The sequence below is a fragment of the Hyperolius riggenbachi genome, chromosome 1 (assembly GCF_040937935.1).
Source record: "Hyperolius riggenbachi isolate aHypRig1 chromosome 1, aHypRig1.pri, whole genome shotgun sequence".
Lineage (NCBI taxonomy): Eukaryota > Metazoa > Chordata > Amphibia > Anura > Hyperoliidae > Hyperolius > Hyperolius riggenbachi.
Genome location: NC_090646.1, coordinates 647,033,185 through 647,048,455, shown reverse-complemented (window position 1 = coordinate 647,048,455; position 15,271 = coordinate 647,033,185). Strand labels below are relative to the sequence as shown.

At 48.6% G+C, this 15,271-nt stretch overlaps 1 protein-coding gene across 3 annotated transcripts in view; it reads right to left on the bottom strand.

The window, feature by feature from the left end:
• The window catches only part of DYM (dymeclin), a 467,753-nt gene that overhangs the window by 338,130 nt on the left and 114,352 nt on the right, over positions 1-15,271 (bottom strand). For all 3 annotated transcript variants that reach the window (XM_068251379.1, XM_068251381.1, XM_068251380.1), the window contains exons 7-8: positions 7,679-7,804; positions 5,111-5,253 (exon numbers count right to left, since the gene is read on the bottom strand). In XM_068251379.1, the coding sequence (XP_068107480.1) occupies positions 5,111-5,253; positions 7,679-7,804 (269 nt within the window). The remainder of the gene's footprint in view (positions 1-5,110; positions 5,254-7,678; positions 7,805-15,271) is intronic.

The window sequence follows — 15,271 nt, the reverse complement described above, 5'->3', positions numbered from 1 at the left end:
CCACGGATGTCTATTTGAGCACTCTGGTGATTAGCCATGGATGTCTATACGAGCACTCTGGTGATTAGCCACAGATTTCTATTTGAGCACTCTGGTGATTAGCCATGGATGTCTATACGAGCACACTGGTGATTAGCCACGGATGTCTATTTGAGCACACTGGTGATTAGCCACGGATGTCTATTTGAGCACACTGGTGATTAGCCACGGATGTCTATTTGAGCACTCTGGTGATTGCAGGCTAACTATTGGGGAGTTTTAATTGACAGCGCCGAAGATTTTACATTTACTTACATTAATTAACCACTTCGCATCCAGACCTTGTTTTCCCCTTATTGACCAGAGCAGTTTTGACGCTTTAGCGGTGTCCCTTTTTAATCAGCCATAACTTTATCCCTACTCACGACACCTAAATGATCTAGGTATCGTTTTTTTCAGGACAAACTAGACTTTCATTGGCGGGTATTTTGTCCCTAGACCAAAAAAGTTTTCTATGCATTTTAATGGGAAAAAGAGGGGAAAAATAAATAAAATGCATTTTTGCTCAGTTTTTATCAATTCCAGTTTAAAAATAAAAAGTGCCACAGAAGATAAAAACATGTCACCAGTATTCTGTCCCCCAGTATAGATAGCAAAATGTGTCCCGAGTATCAGACCCCCCCTTATTGCCAGATGTGTCCCCAATATCAGTCACCCCCAGTATAGCCCGATGTGTCCTCTGTGTTTGGCACCTCCCAGCATAGATAGATAGATGTATCCCCAGGATTGCTGCCCCTCATGTGTCCATATGTGTCCCCAGGAATAGTGGTCCCCCATTATAGACAGATGCGCCCTCAGGATTAGCGGGTGCACCCTGGATTAGGGCCCCCCACCATTATAGCCAGATCTGTCCCCAGTATAAAATTATACGCATAAATTAAAATTGTACCCCCTCTTATTTTATTGTCCCCCCCCAGCTGCACATTTTACCCCCCACCCCCCACCAGGGGTCCACGCACCCCCATAGGAGCCAGCCAGATCCCCCACCCCCTACCTAGGCAGCCCCCTCGGTGGCCAGATCTGTTAAAAAAAAGGATTAGAAAGCAGCCTGACTCACCTTATCTCGTTCCAGCGACCAGCCTGCAGCCCAAGCCTCCGATCGCCGCTCTGCACGCAGCCCTGTGATGCCGGTTACCGGGTCCCGGCTTGATGACGTCATCAAGCCGGGACTCGGCTATTCAGCATCACAGGGCTGCGTGCAGAGCGGCGATCGGAGGCTTGGGCTGCAGGCTGGTCGCTGGAACAGGAAAAGGTGAGTCAGGCTGCTTTCTGATCCATTTCTTTTAGCAGATCCGACCACGGAGGGGAGAGATGAATGATCACGCTGTTTGCTACAGCGGTGATCGTTCATCCGCGGGGGGGTTACTAATTGGCTACAAGGGAACATTTTCCCTTTCACCAATTAGTATTGCAGCTGTTAGTGCCGGGAGGTGCGCTCTGAAACGCACCTGTTCCTGCACAACAGGGCTTCAACCAGGTCAGTATATCTACGTCGCTGTGGCTTGGAGAGAGCCACAGCTGACGTAGATATACTGTATTGAAGGACGAAGTGGTTAAAGACAAATTAATACTTGTAGGTCTTCCTTATCTTGTGTAGTACAGTTTAAGATAATTGCATAAAATCTGTGGCCGGAATTAGTAGGATTGCATTGGATCCCTCTCTTAGTCATTCAGGTGAATGACTAAATAATTGATACAAAAGCCTTTTTTCTGCGAGGGGGGGTGGGCTACACGCTTGAACCCAGCTGATATGGGGCATCCTATTACACAGAAGACATGCTGGGGCAGTCCCACTGGCAGTGACAGGCCACGATGGCTGACAGGATAGAGTGTTCGCTTCCTGGAAAAGTGCTTTATGTTTCCAAAAGCAGATGGCATCTTAATATAGCTTTAAAGCTTCAAAAGTGTTGGCAGCGATGAAATGCCATTTATGTTACATACTTTCACTCAACAAGTTGGTAATATACAAATTAGAGTCATCGAGGAAATCATGGAATTATAAACGGAGGAGTCAGAATTGGAGGATTTTGTACCGATTACACAGCCCTGGCCGCCCCTCCCTCCTCGAGCCACCAGCATGGCAGAGCTGAGACTCTGCGGCACGTCACGCTTCCTCGCTTTCTACATAATATACATCACATGATGCTGGTACAAACAACACTTTTTTGCATTGACACATATTAGACACTGGAGGAAATGGAACAAAGGCCTCAATTCACTAAGCTTAACTCCTGTCTTTAATAACTCTTCTGAGCTGTTCTACAGTTATCACAATTATATCACCATGGTGATAACTGTAAAACAGCTCAGAAGAGTTATTAAAGACAGGAGTTAAGCTTAGTGAATTGAGGCCAAAGTAATGCTGAACACAAAACAAAACTGTCAGGGTAGCTATGCTGCGGTAAGACATACATGGTTTATAATAAAAACGCAGAGATCTCCTGCCAGGTATGCATGTGTGTGTCTGTGACATCACCAGAGACCAATCCTGCCACGCAGCCAGGAGAGTGCAGAGAAGAGGGGGGTGTGATCAGTGAGGCCTGAGCAGTGAAATAATAGCTGGTAGAGGGGGGGGGGGGGGGGGTTACAAAATATCTCTGACACATTGCATTTATGATTATTCATTAGCTTAAATGTTGTGTCCCCGAGTTGTGAAGTATATTTATTAGAGCCCTCGTGTGAGCCTCAAAGCTCTAGTCTAGGCGCGCGCGCACACACCACACACCACACACACACACACGTCACTCCCTGACGCCGCCCTCCAACCACTTCCGTGTCTGTACCACCAACAGCCTGCTTCTCCCGGACGCCACCCTCTAACCACTTCCGTGTCTGTACCACCAACAGCCTGCTTCTGCCCGACGCCGCCCTCTAACCACTTCCGGGTCTGTACCACCAACAGCCTGCTCCTGCCTGACTCCGCCCTCTAACCACTTACGTGTCTGTACCACCAACTGCCTGCTTCTGCCTGACGCTGCCCTCCAACTACTTCCGTGTCTGTACCACCAACAGCCTGCTCCTGCCTGACTCCACCCTCCAACCACTTCCGTGTCTGTACCACCAACTGCCTGCTTCTGCCTGACGCCGCCCTCTAACCACTTCCGTGTCTGTACCACCAACAGCCTGCTTCTGCCTGACGCCGCCCTCTAACCACTTCCGTGTCTGTACCACCAACTGCCTGCTTCTGCCTGACGCCACCCTCTAACCACTTCCATGTCTGTACCACCAACAGCCTGCTTCTGCCTGACGCCACCCTCTAACCACTTCCATGTCTGTACCACCAACAGCCTGCTTCTGCCTGACGCCACCCTCTAACCACTTCCGTGTCTGTACCACCAACAGCCTGCTTCTCCCTGACGCCGCCCTCCAACTACTTCCGTGTCTGTACCACCAACAGCCTGCTTCTGCCTGACGCTGCCCTCCAACCACTTCCGTGTCTGTACCACCAACAGCCTGCTCCTGCCCAACGCCGCCCTTCAACCACTTCCATTTCTGTACCACCAACAGCCTGCTTCTGCCTGACGCCACCCTCTAACCACTTCCGTGTCTGTACCACCAACTGCCTGCTTCTGCCTGACGCCGCCCTCTAACCACTTCCGTGTCTGTACTACCAACAGCCTGCTTCTGCCTGATGCCACCCTCCAACCACTTCCGTGTCTGTACCACCAACAGCCTGCTTCTGCCTGATGTCACCCTCCAACCACTCCGTGTCTGTACCACCAACAGCCTGCTTCTGCCTGACGCCACCCTCCAACCACTTCCGTGTCTGTACTACCAACAGCCTGCTTCTGCCTGACGCCACCCTCTAACCACTTCCGTGTCTGCACCACCAACAGCCTGCTTCTCCCTGACGCCACCCTCCAACCACTTCCGTGTCTGTACCACCAACAGCCTGCTCCTGCCCGACGCCGCTCTTCAACCACTTCCGTGTCTGTACCACCAACAGCCTGCTTCTGCCTGACGCCACCCTCCAACCACTTCCGTTTCTGTACCACCAACAGCCTGCTTCTGCCTGACGCCACCCTCTAACCACTTCCGTGTCTGTACCACCAACTGCCTGCTTCTGCCTGACGCCACCCTCTAACCACTTCCGTGTCTGTACCACCAACTGCCTGCTTCTGCCTGACGCTGCCCTCCAATCACTTCCGTGTCTGTACCACCAACAGCCTGCTTCCGCCTGACGCCACCCTCTAACCACTTCCGTGTCTGTACCACCAACAGCCTGCTTCTGCCTGACGCCGCCCTCTAACCACTTCCGTGTCTGTACCACCAACAGCCTGCTCCTACCTGACGCCGCCCTCTAACCACTTCCGTGTCTGTACCACCAACAGCCTGCTCCTGGCTGATACCGCCCTCTAACCACTTCCGTGTCTGTACCACCAGCCTGCTTCTGCTTGACGCCGCCCTTCAATCACTTCCGTGTCTGTACCACCAACAGCCTGCTTCTGCCTGACGCCGCCCTTCAATCACTTCCGTGTCTGTACCACCAACAGCCTGCTTCTGCCGGACGCCGCCCTACAACCACTTCCGTGTCTGTGCCACCAACTGCCTGCTTCTGCCCGACGCTGCCCTCCAACCACTTCCGTGTCTGTACCACCAACAGCCTGCTTTTGCCTGACGCCACCCTCCAACCACTTCCGTGTCTGTACCACCAACAGCCTGCTTCTGCCTGACGCCGCCCTCCAACCACTTCCGTGTCTGTACCACCAACAGCCTGCTTCTGCCTGACGCCACCCTCCAACCACTTCCGTGTCTGTGCCACCAACTGCCTGCTTCTGCCCGACGCTGCCCTCCAACCACTTCCGTGTCTGTACCACCAACAGCCTGCTTCTGCCTGACGCCACCCTCTAACCACTTCCGCGTCTGTACTACCAACAGCCTGCTTCTGCCTGACGCCACCCTCCAACCACTTCCGTGTCTGTACCACCAACAGCCTGCTTCTGCCTGACTCCGCCCTCTAACTACTTCCGTGTCTGTACCACCAACAGCCTGCTTCTGCCTCTCCGCAAGTATTGGTTTCTCAAAAGGAATGTATAAATATGATTTACATGTTGCTGTGGTGGTTACTCACTTGCTACCCCGGAGGCCAGTCCATAGAGAAGCCCCCCACCATCTTCCGGCTGCTGGAAGACGTGAGATCCTGGTGGCGGACTCTTCTCTTGCCGGATAAAGTTATACAGTAACGTTTTCACCAATCGGCTTGTGTAGGGAAGGCTGAAAGACATGAATCGGCTTCCTTGTTAGAAGAAAAACAACTCTGAACACATCAGGAAAAACAATCACAGTGGCTTCAATTCACTAAGTCACATTCAGTAACTAAACTCATGAGGTAAAAATGTTTTTTTGTTTTTCAGTAAGGGCCAGTTCACACTTGCGTTACACCGCTCATGAGGTTTTGCAGCTTTAGAGTCCCCAGGACTAATTTAACTGTTTGCCTGGCTGTAAAAGCTTTAGCTAGCACTAGGCTAGCTGGTATATGTAGCCGTACCCCCCCCCCCCACGATCGCCGCCGATCCACAGATCATACATTACCCACCCTGGTTCCCATAGAGGGACCCGATGCTACCCATAGAGGGAGCTGTGCAGGGAGGCTGCGCCGATCACTGGAACCAGGCTGGATAATGTATTAACTGGCTGGATCAGTGCCGATCAGGGGGTGCCGGCTACATATACTAGCTAGCCTAGTGCTAGCTAAAGCTTTTACGGCCAGGCAAACTGTTAGTCCTGGGGACCCCTGAGGAGAGTGAGTGGTATACCCCACACAGTGCCGCTAAGGAGGCTAAAAAAGTACCTGTATAGGACGTTTTTTTTAAGCTCTGCTTAAAGGGAACCTAAACAGAGGGATATGGCTGTTTCCTTTTAAACAATACAGTTTCCTTGCAGTCCTGCTGATCTTTGTCTGCAGTAGTGGCTGAATGACACACCTGAAACAAGCATGCAGCTAATCCAGTCTGACTTCAGTCAGAGCACCTGACATGCATGCTTGTTCAGGGGCTGTGGCTAAAAGTATTAGAGACACAGGATCAGCAGGACAGTTAGGCAACTGGTATTATTTTAAAAAGGAAAAATCCATATCCTTCTCAGTTTAGGTTCCCTTTAACCGCAGGATGCGGATCCTATGTAAAAAATAGGATCTGCTTCCACTTGTTACAAATCCCGAATCCTATACGGATCCGTGTGCCGCGGAATGCGAGACGAGATGCAGAGTCCCAACTTGGCACATTTTCACTAGACTAGTCACCACTGTCACATCATACTCACATGTTCCGTTGCCCATCGCAGCCGCTTGGTCCCTTCTAAACAGCCGTGTGTGTTCGTGGGGTCTCCATTGGGCTGTAAAAGACCAATGGGAATCCTCAGCAACAGGAAGAATTCTCATTGGTTCATGTTGGACCAATGAAAATCCTCCCTGTTGCTAGGGAGAAATTGGCCTGCGTCAGCCTATGGAGAGCCCCATGCTTTTGCTGGCCTTTGGGCTGTTGAAGGGACTGAGCGGCGGCGGCAGGACAAGTGAGTGGCGATGCGTACGGGCGTATGTGATCGCCGCCGGAATGAACGTGGAACGGATGGTTGCGGACGTGGAACGGTTGAGAAGGCACATGCAAGGGGGGGGGGGGGGGCTCTGGTTGCTCATGCACTCCCTTTTTAAATCCCCATAAAAAGGCCCCTTTACTGTGAAAACGAAGCTCCGCCCCAGCCACAATATACCGCACCCGCAGGAAGCCCCGCCCAACCCTGCATGAAGCTCCTCCCCCATCTTGGACACTTTGGTGTAAAGAGGTGATATACAGACAGTGTCTCCCTGACAGCAGCAACCTCTCCTTCCCACAACATCCACAGTGACCTCTCCCTCCACCCAGGACCCATACTGACCTCTCCCTCCCCAGCATTAGCACTGCGGTGATACTGCCTCCCCCAGCACCCACACTGACCTCTTCCCTCCCCCAGCACCCACATTGACCTTTCCCTCCCCCAGCGGCACCCTTCTTGTCTCCAGCACCACCCATAGTGACTTCCAGAGCATCTAAACTGACCTCTCCCTCCCCTTGCACCCCCAATGACTTCCCCTTCCTGCAGCACCCACACTGACCTCTACTTTTCTCAACATACACCACCTTTCCCCTATAGCTGGCATTGCACCCAGTACTCATACCTGCATACAGCCTCCACATGGCCCCCACTATCTGCACCAAGCACCCACTTAACCTGTACCCGCACCCAAAGTACCTGCATTTAAAAGCCACGTGACACCCAATGTCCACTAATAGCCAGCATCCGGTACAGGCATGGCACCAAGTATTCGCAACCATTTCACACCCAGTACCTGCACCCAGCACCCACATGACATCCAGTACATGCACCCAGATCTCACATGGCACTAAATACCTGCAATCAAAACCCGCGTGACACTCGATACCCACACATAGCCAGAACCCATTTGACACCCGGTACACTCACCCAGAACCCACAATGCCAGTCAGCATCTGCATTCAGCAACCACATGACAACCAATACCCCTCTAGCCAGAAACGAGAAGGGGGGACCGTACGGTGACAGGTCCGACTGACTCCACACCATTGAATGCAGCCAGGGCTTCTGTCTCTGTGTAGATTATATATCAGCAAGGTGGATAACGTACCAGCGGCCCTGCATCAGGTATTTGTGGATGATGCCCTCATGGATAATCTCTTTCCGGAAGAGCTGATAGGATAGGAATACGACGAGGACAGTCACCGCCTCCAGAAGTACGCTGTATGTGATGTCACTGGAAAACAGAAAGACAAAGACACAGGGGATCAGCTATAATGCTACGAATTAAAGTCAATACAGATTGTAAAAGGCCAGCTATAAAGTGACTGAGGTCGCAGTGCCCAAAATAGGAACTGAACATATGAGGATACAGCAAATAATCACATGTACATTGGGGGGGGGACAACGGCCGAGACTTTGACAAGTTCGTGATTATCGCACGCCGTTACTGCTGCACACCCGATTGGGCATGACAGATCCAGCATGTCTGATCGATACATGCGACCAATTTCAGCCCGAAGTTGGTCGCATAAATCAATCGGGCATGCTTTTGACGGTAACCCGTTTTCATCTGATACAATACTTATTGAATCGGATGGTTGATCAGCCGCCAACATCTACAGATGTATAGCCACTTTTAGGGCCAGTTTCCACTACACCTAATAGAGGCACAGAAACAAAATGCTGAATTTACATGCGTACGCGTATTTTACCATCTCCATGACTTCCACATGCGTAAATGCGTACGCAGAAATGTATGCGTGTTATCGCGAAACCGCTTAAACCTCACGGAAAATTCTGACAGAGGCGGCCGAGTTTTTTCCGCCTGCGAGGGTAAGCGAATTTCGCCTGTAATGGAAAAAAAGCTCATTGACTTGTATAGGTCATGCGAATCTGCATGCTGATTCATGGTAGTGGAAACTGGCCCTTACACCTGCTGATTGATTAGAACAGTTCAAAGACACGGTACTCAGGAGGCCGCATAGATGGATGCTACAGTAGTCAAGATGGGATAAGATTAGGGCATGCACAAGAATTTCAGTAGCCAATGCTGGGAATACGCCCAAAAGTTTTTTCAGCAGATAGATGGTTCAATAGATCATTTCTGACATGTCCGATCTTATTTTCGATACTTTTTCTGATCGATTTCTCATAGAAGTGAATTTAAATTGATAAGAACAGATAAGAAAAACTATCGGAAAATCGATCAAAAAAATCGATTGAAAAGAAAATCGGAAAGTAAATAGACTAAAAAAATCTCATTGTGTATTCCCAGCATAAGGAAGGGAAACTTTCAGGAAGTATTTTTAGAGAAGTAGCAGGAGGTAGTTAACATACAGTGCTGCCCATAATTATTCATACCTCTGGCAAATTTTGACTTAAAGTTACTTTTATTCAACCAGCAAGTAATTTTTTGACAGGAAATGACATAGGTGTCGCCCAAAAATGAATAAGATTATGTACAAGATGCATTATTGTAGGGGGGGGGAAAAAAAAAAACCATTTCTCAGCTCTTATTTACATTTGAGCAAAAAGTGTCCAGTCCAAAATTATTCATACCATTCTCGATATTGGCTATTACAGCAATCAAACACTTCCTATAATTGCAGACTAGCTTTTTGCATGTCTCCACGGGTATTTTTGCCCATTCATCTTTAGCAATGAGCTTCAAATCTTTCAGGTTAGAGGGTCTTCTTGCCATCACTCTGATCTTTAGCTCCCTCTACAGATTCTCAATTGGATTCAAGTCAGGACTCTTGCTGGACAACTCCAAAACAATGTTGTTGTCTGCCAACCATTTCTTCACCACTTTTGCTGTGTGTTTTGGGTCATTGTCATGCTGAAATGTCCACTGGTGCCCAAGGCCAGGCTTCTCTGCAAACTGCCTGATGTTGTCCTTGAGAATCCTCATTTATCGCTCTATTTTAATACTGCTGTTTACTGTGATTAGGTTCCCTGGTCCACTGGCTGAAAACCACCACCAACGCATTAGACTCCCACCACCATGTTTGACAGGGGGGATGGTGTTCTTTGGGTTGAAGGCTTGTCCTTTTTTACGCCAAAGAAAACATTGTGACCAGACAATTCAATTTTTGTTTCCTCTGACCATAACAGAGAAGACCAGAAGTCTTCTTATTTGTCCAGATGAGCATTTGCAAAGGCCAAGCAAGCTTTTATGTGCCTTATCTTGAGAAGTGGCGTCCTCCTTGGTCTGCATCCATGAAACCCAGCAGTGTGCAGTGTCCATTGGATTGTCTGCCTAGAGACACTGCCACCAGCAGAGCCCAGATTCACTAGGATTAACCTTGGTGGTGAATCTTGGATTCTTTTTCACCTCACTCACTATCCTCCTGGCCAGCACAGGTGTCACCTTTGGCTTCCGATCACATCCTCTGAGATTTTCCAGAGTGTGGAACATCTTGTATTTTTTAATAATGCTTTGCACTGTAGCCGCTGGAACTTGAAAACATTTAGAAATGACCTTGTAGACCTTTCCAGACTTGTGAGCAGCCGCAGGTCCTCACTGAGCTCCTTTGTCTTAGCCAAGACTGTCCACAAACCAACTGCAGAGAGCTGCTGTTTTTCACCTGTTGAGTTGATTAAAACAGCTGTTCCCAATTAATCAAGGTAATTAGGACGCTTTAGAACAGCTTGGACTGTTTGGAATGGTATAGAACTTTGTATTTTCCCCCAGACTGTGACAGTTTGTGAAGGGTATGAATCATTTTGGACTGGACACTTTTTGCTCAAATGTAAATAAAAGCTGAGAAATGTTTTTTTCCCCACAATAATGGCTCTTGTACATCGTCTTACTATCTTTTGGGAGACACCTATGTCATTTCCCGTCAAAAAAAATACTTGCTAGTTGAATAAAAGTGTCTTTGCACAATGCAAGCAGGTTCACAGACAGCAACCTGTCAGGACCATGGTCATGACATCACACAGTGGGAGGGGTTTCACCACAATATCAGCCAGGAAAAGGTACCATAATTATTTCTCATGGGAAATGGGGTAGAAGCTACTGATTGCAATTAAGTTCATCTTTTGGTTAAAGTTCCTCTTTAATGTGGGCATCCCTGGGCGGGTCTTGGGGGTGAAAACATGACAAACCCTGCAAGGAGATTATGGAAACACACTCAGTTGACACCAATGATGAATGAGTGTTCCTCTGACCTGCTCCATTTAGAGGTTGTCATGCAGCAATCAGAGTCAGACAGATAACAGAGCGAGCACACAACACACACTCACACCCACATATACACACAGCTCTTTGTAGACTTCAGTTGTGGAATATCATGGAAAGTATTCCATGTAACTATACACTCCGGGATTTCAGAACAGCCACACTAAAACCCGTACTGTTATTTCTGCAAATGGAGGCACGCTTTAAATGTAAATGAGAAAGAAAAGGAGAATTTGTGTTGGTGAGGAGAGTGAGAGGAGCTTGAACTTGAAGCTTAGAGGGGTCACATTTTAGGAATTTTCAAGTTTTTCTTTCCCTGACTTGACACGTTGGGAATGACAGGCTTGGAGCCGCGAGCCAATAACGGGATTTATGCAGCGACTCCTGAAAAACAAGAGCCTGTAGATCACTTTTCCGAAGGCCAGAAATTGAGTTAGTTTTATTATTCGGCACTAGGTGTACTCTTCCTGTGCAGATCAGGTCACGGCGTGGATGATACTCCCTCCGCTATAATCAAACTGCGAGAGGGAGAGGAACGCAGGAAGTGGTGCTTGGCCCCAAAATCTACTCCTGGCGCTCCAAGGAAAACATTCTCCTGAAATCATCCCAATTTCGTGTTCTGTCTTTCCAATGTCTTGCAATTATTTCTTAATAGGCTGTTTACGTGGTAGGACATGCACCTCGCCGGGTGTGAGGGTTTTTTTCTCCTCTATGCTGAAAGAATTAGGCTTCTGTGCTTTCATGGTATCCTGCGTGAGATCTTCACATCAGCGTGAAGTGCTTGCATGGTCATCCAGAGGAAGGACTCACAATCTGCTGAAGCAGCATAGAGACTGGAGCTCTGGATCTGTCAGTCAGAGGGTGAATCCTCATCGTCAAGGGCTGTCAGTCAATGCATCTTAAGGTGCGTACACACGCACTACAAAAGGCAACGACGGGTCCGCTGGAACCCTCCTGTCTTTTAGCCGACAATAGCACGTGTGTACGCACTGTCGGTGGACTGATAAGGCTGTTTCTGGTCTCTGCTATCGTTTCCTGGCGTTTACCGACTCTGAAAGCAACATGTTGCTTTCAAGACTATATGCAACGCCTAGATCTACCGCCAGGCTTTCATGAAAGCCTGCAAAAGCCAGCTCTAAACGCTCCCATTCACTTGAATAGGACGGCGGTAGATCCCAAAAACCGCCGCATCTGAAACGCTGCGTTAAACGCCACAAAAACGCCCGTGGTAGCCAGCCCTCAAGAGAAACCGTAACCAAGAGTTGAACTTCATTCATGCATGTTGGATTTTTCTGGCTCTGTACAAATTAACAAGCTGACACATCATTGCATTCCAGCAGTTCTGGAGGTGTGTTTAGCTTCTAAGGGTAGAATGGTTAATTTGCATATATTCAGCAGTGATGCACTGGGAGACATCTCAAGCTCACTCCAACCTGAATTAATGCAAATGCTTTCTGTTTTAAGAAAGCAAACTTTTGTTTTCCTTAGCATTTTAGTAAGGGGGCTTTTAGGACCATTGTAGTCCCTTACACACTCCAATGAGTTCTGGGTCACCAGGAGCTTGCTGGTTAGTCTGTATCATTCCAATCAGTAGCTGATACCCCCCTTCCCATGAGAAATCTATTCCTTTTCTCAAACGGATCATCAGGGGGCTCTGTATGGCTGATATTATGGTGAAACCCCTCCCACAGTGTGATGTCAGGACCATGGTCCTGACAGTTTCCTGTCTGTGAACCTCATTGCTTTGTGGGAAATAACTGTTTACAGCTTTTTCCAACTGCCAAAAATGCAAGCATCTCCTTCCACTGACATCACCTGCCAGCAGTAAAAATGTCACCATGTGATAAATATCAGAATGTAAATTAGGGAGAGGAAAGATTTTACAATAGGCAAACACTGACTAAATCATTTATACATAAATATTGTAAAGATGAAGCACTTTTTTATTACACTATTTTCACTGGAGCTACTCTTTAAGCTACATACTCACCACCCGACGGGTCTGCAACGTCCCCTAGACGACGTCACATGACACTACACATTGGGAGAAAATGAGACTTCAAGCGATCACTGTACTTTAAACAGGAGGCGCCGGGGATCTTAGCGATCAGAGATGATGGTCGTTATTGCGGGGCAACACTAAGCGACATTCGCGTGGTCGCGCACCAATGTCGCGGAAACGATCGCTCGGTGCTTAAAAAATAAATTAAAAAAAATTGGATGTCGTCGGGAAAATGCGACATAGCTTTAAGATGTACTGGTGTCCTCTACCACCAGAGGTGTGAGTCTATTACACTGGACACGGTCATTGCTCAACACTATCATAGTAAAACTCTGGGCAAGTTCTAGATCTACCACCTACAAGACTATGGGCCAGATCCAACTCACTTTTTTTTCTCCTAGCTCAGGGGGGGCCATATCACCGTTCTTGAGGGTGTTAGGGGGGCCGACTAGCGATATTAAACACTATTTTTGCCGAGTGTCGTTAGATTTATTTCTTTATTGTATTTATAAAGCGCCAACATATTACGCAGCACTGTACATTAGTTTAAGGGGTTCTTTCGCGAATGATGAAAAAAAAAATAAAAAGTGGTTTATGCATAAACTATTAAACATCCTTCTAAAATAGTGCAAAAAGGTTTTTTTTTAAAAATTAATGGTTTCATCAATACAACATGTAATGTAAACAGTGACGGATGACAGACTAGAAGGCTAATCCATTTGTTAGGGGTGGTTTTTTTTTTTTTTTTTTTTACTTTCATTTCCCAACCATAACTGTTGCCTACCTAGATTTCAGTGGTATAATCCACTGCTAGCAGGAATCCCTGCTGTTATAACTAACAGCTAAGCTCCTCAATATGTGTTTACATTGTTGCTAGGCAACCAGTGCAGGGAGTCTCTTTGTGCAGAGTCATAAGCTGCTGGGAGAATCAGCCAGAATTAGTCCCATCTACACCATGATTCTTTGTCAGATTCGATTCAATTTGATTCGATTCATTGATTCAATTTGATTCAATCTGACATGTCCGATTCAATTTGAATCGAATTGAATCGAATCATGAATCAGACATGTCAGATTGAATCAAATCAAATCAATGAATCAAATCAAATTGAATCGAATCTGACAAAATCATATAGTAGATGGGACTAATTCTGGCTGATTCTCCCAGCAGCTTATGACTCTGCACAAAGAGACTCCCTGCACTGGTTGCCTAGCAACAATGTAAACACATTTTGAGGAGCTCAGCAGAGCTCAGCTGTAACAGTTATAACAGCAGCGATTCCTGCTAGCAGTGGGATTATACCACTGAAATCTACATAGGCAGCAGTTATGGTTGCGAAATGAAAGTAAAAAAAAAAAAAACACCCCTAAAAAATGGATTTGCCTCCCAGTCGTCATCAGTCACTGTTTACATTAGGTGTTGTATTGATGAAACCATTAATTAAAAAAAAAAAATACACTATTCTAGAAGGATGTTTAACCACTTCTGTACCACGTGGTTTTTTGCTGATCGGTGCTGCGTGGGCTCTCCAGCCCGCAGCACCGATCAGATAGCAGCCAGGCCGATCAAACTTCCCCCCTTTTTTCCCCACTAGGGGGATGTCCTGCTGGGGGGGTCTGATCGCCGCCGGCTGCTTGCGCTTGCGGGGGGGGGGGGGCTCTTCAAAGCCCCCCTCCGCAGCGCTTCCTGGCCTCCTTCCCCTTCCCTCCCTCTCCCTCCCCCTGTGAGCGGCGCAGGACGGATTTACGTCCTGCGCCTGATGGGATAGGCTTAAGCCTATCAGATGCCGGTGATACCCGGCCAATCAGAGGCCGGGGATCGCCGATCTCCTCTACGGCGCTGCGGCGCAGCAGCGCCGTATACATGTAAACACCGGGGAAGATCTTCCCCCGTGTGTTTACATTTACCCTGCGAGCCGCGATCGGAGGCTCGCAGGATGTTCACGGAGACACCCTCCGTGAACTGACATGGAACGAGCGGCCGTTTCCATGGAATCCACTTCAGGATTCAGGGGCGTACTTAACCTCCCTAGCGTTCTGGACGAGCTAGGCTCGTCCAGAGACGCCGGAGGTCACTGCTCAGGCCCCGCTGGGCCGATTTGAATATTTTTTCTTTTAAAAACACGCAGCAAGCACTTTGCTTGCTGCGTGCCTTACCCGCCCGCCGCCGCCCGCAGGCAATCCGCCGCGATGCAGGGCCCCCCCAGGCGAGACCCCGTGCGCTGCCTGGCCAATCAGTGCCAGGCAGCGCTGAGGGGTGGATCGGGTCTCCCTGTGACGTCACGACGTCGATGACGTCACGACGTGGGTCGCCATGGCGACGGGGGAAGCCCTCCAGGAAATCCCGTTCAGAACGGGATTTCCGGACGGGCCATTGCGCCGGCGGCGATCGGAGGGGTGGGAGGGATGCCGCAGGGAGGGGAGAATCATGTAGCTAGCGCTAGGCTAGCTACATGAAAAAGAAAAAAAAATATATGCAAAAAACGTTCCCGCGGCCGCAGGGCCGCGGGAATCAG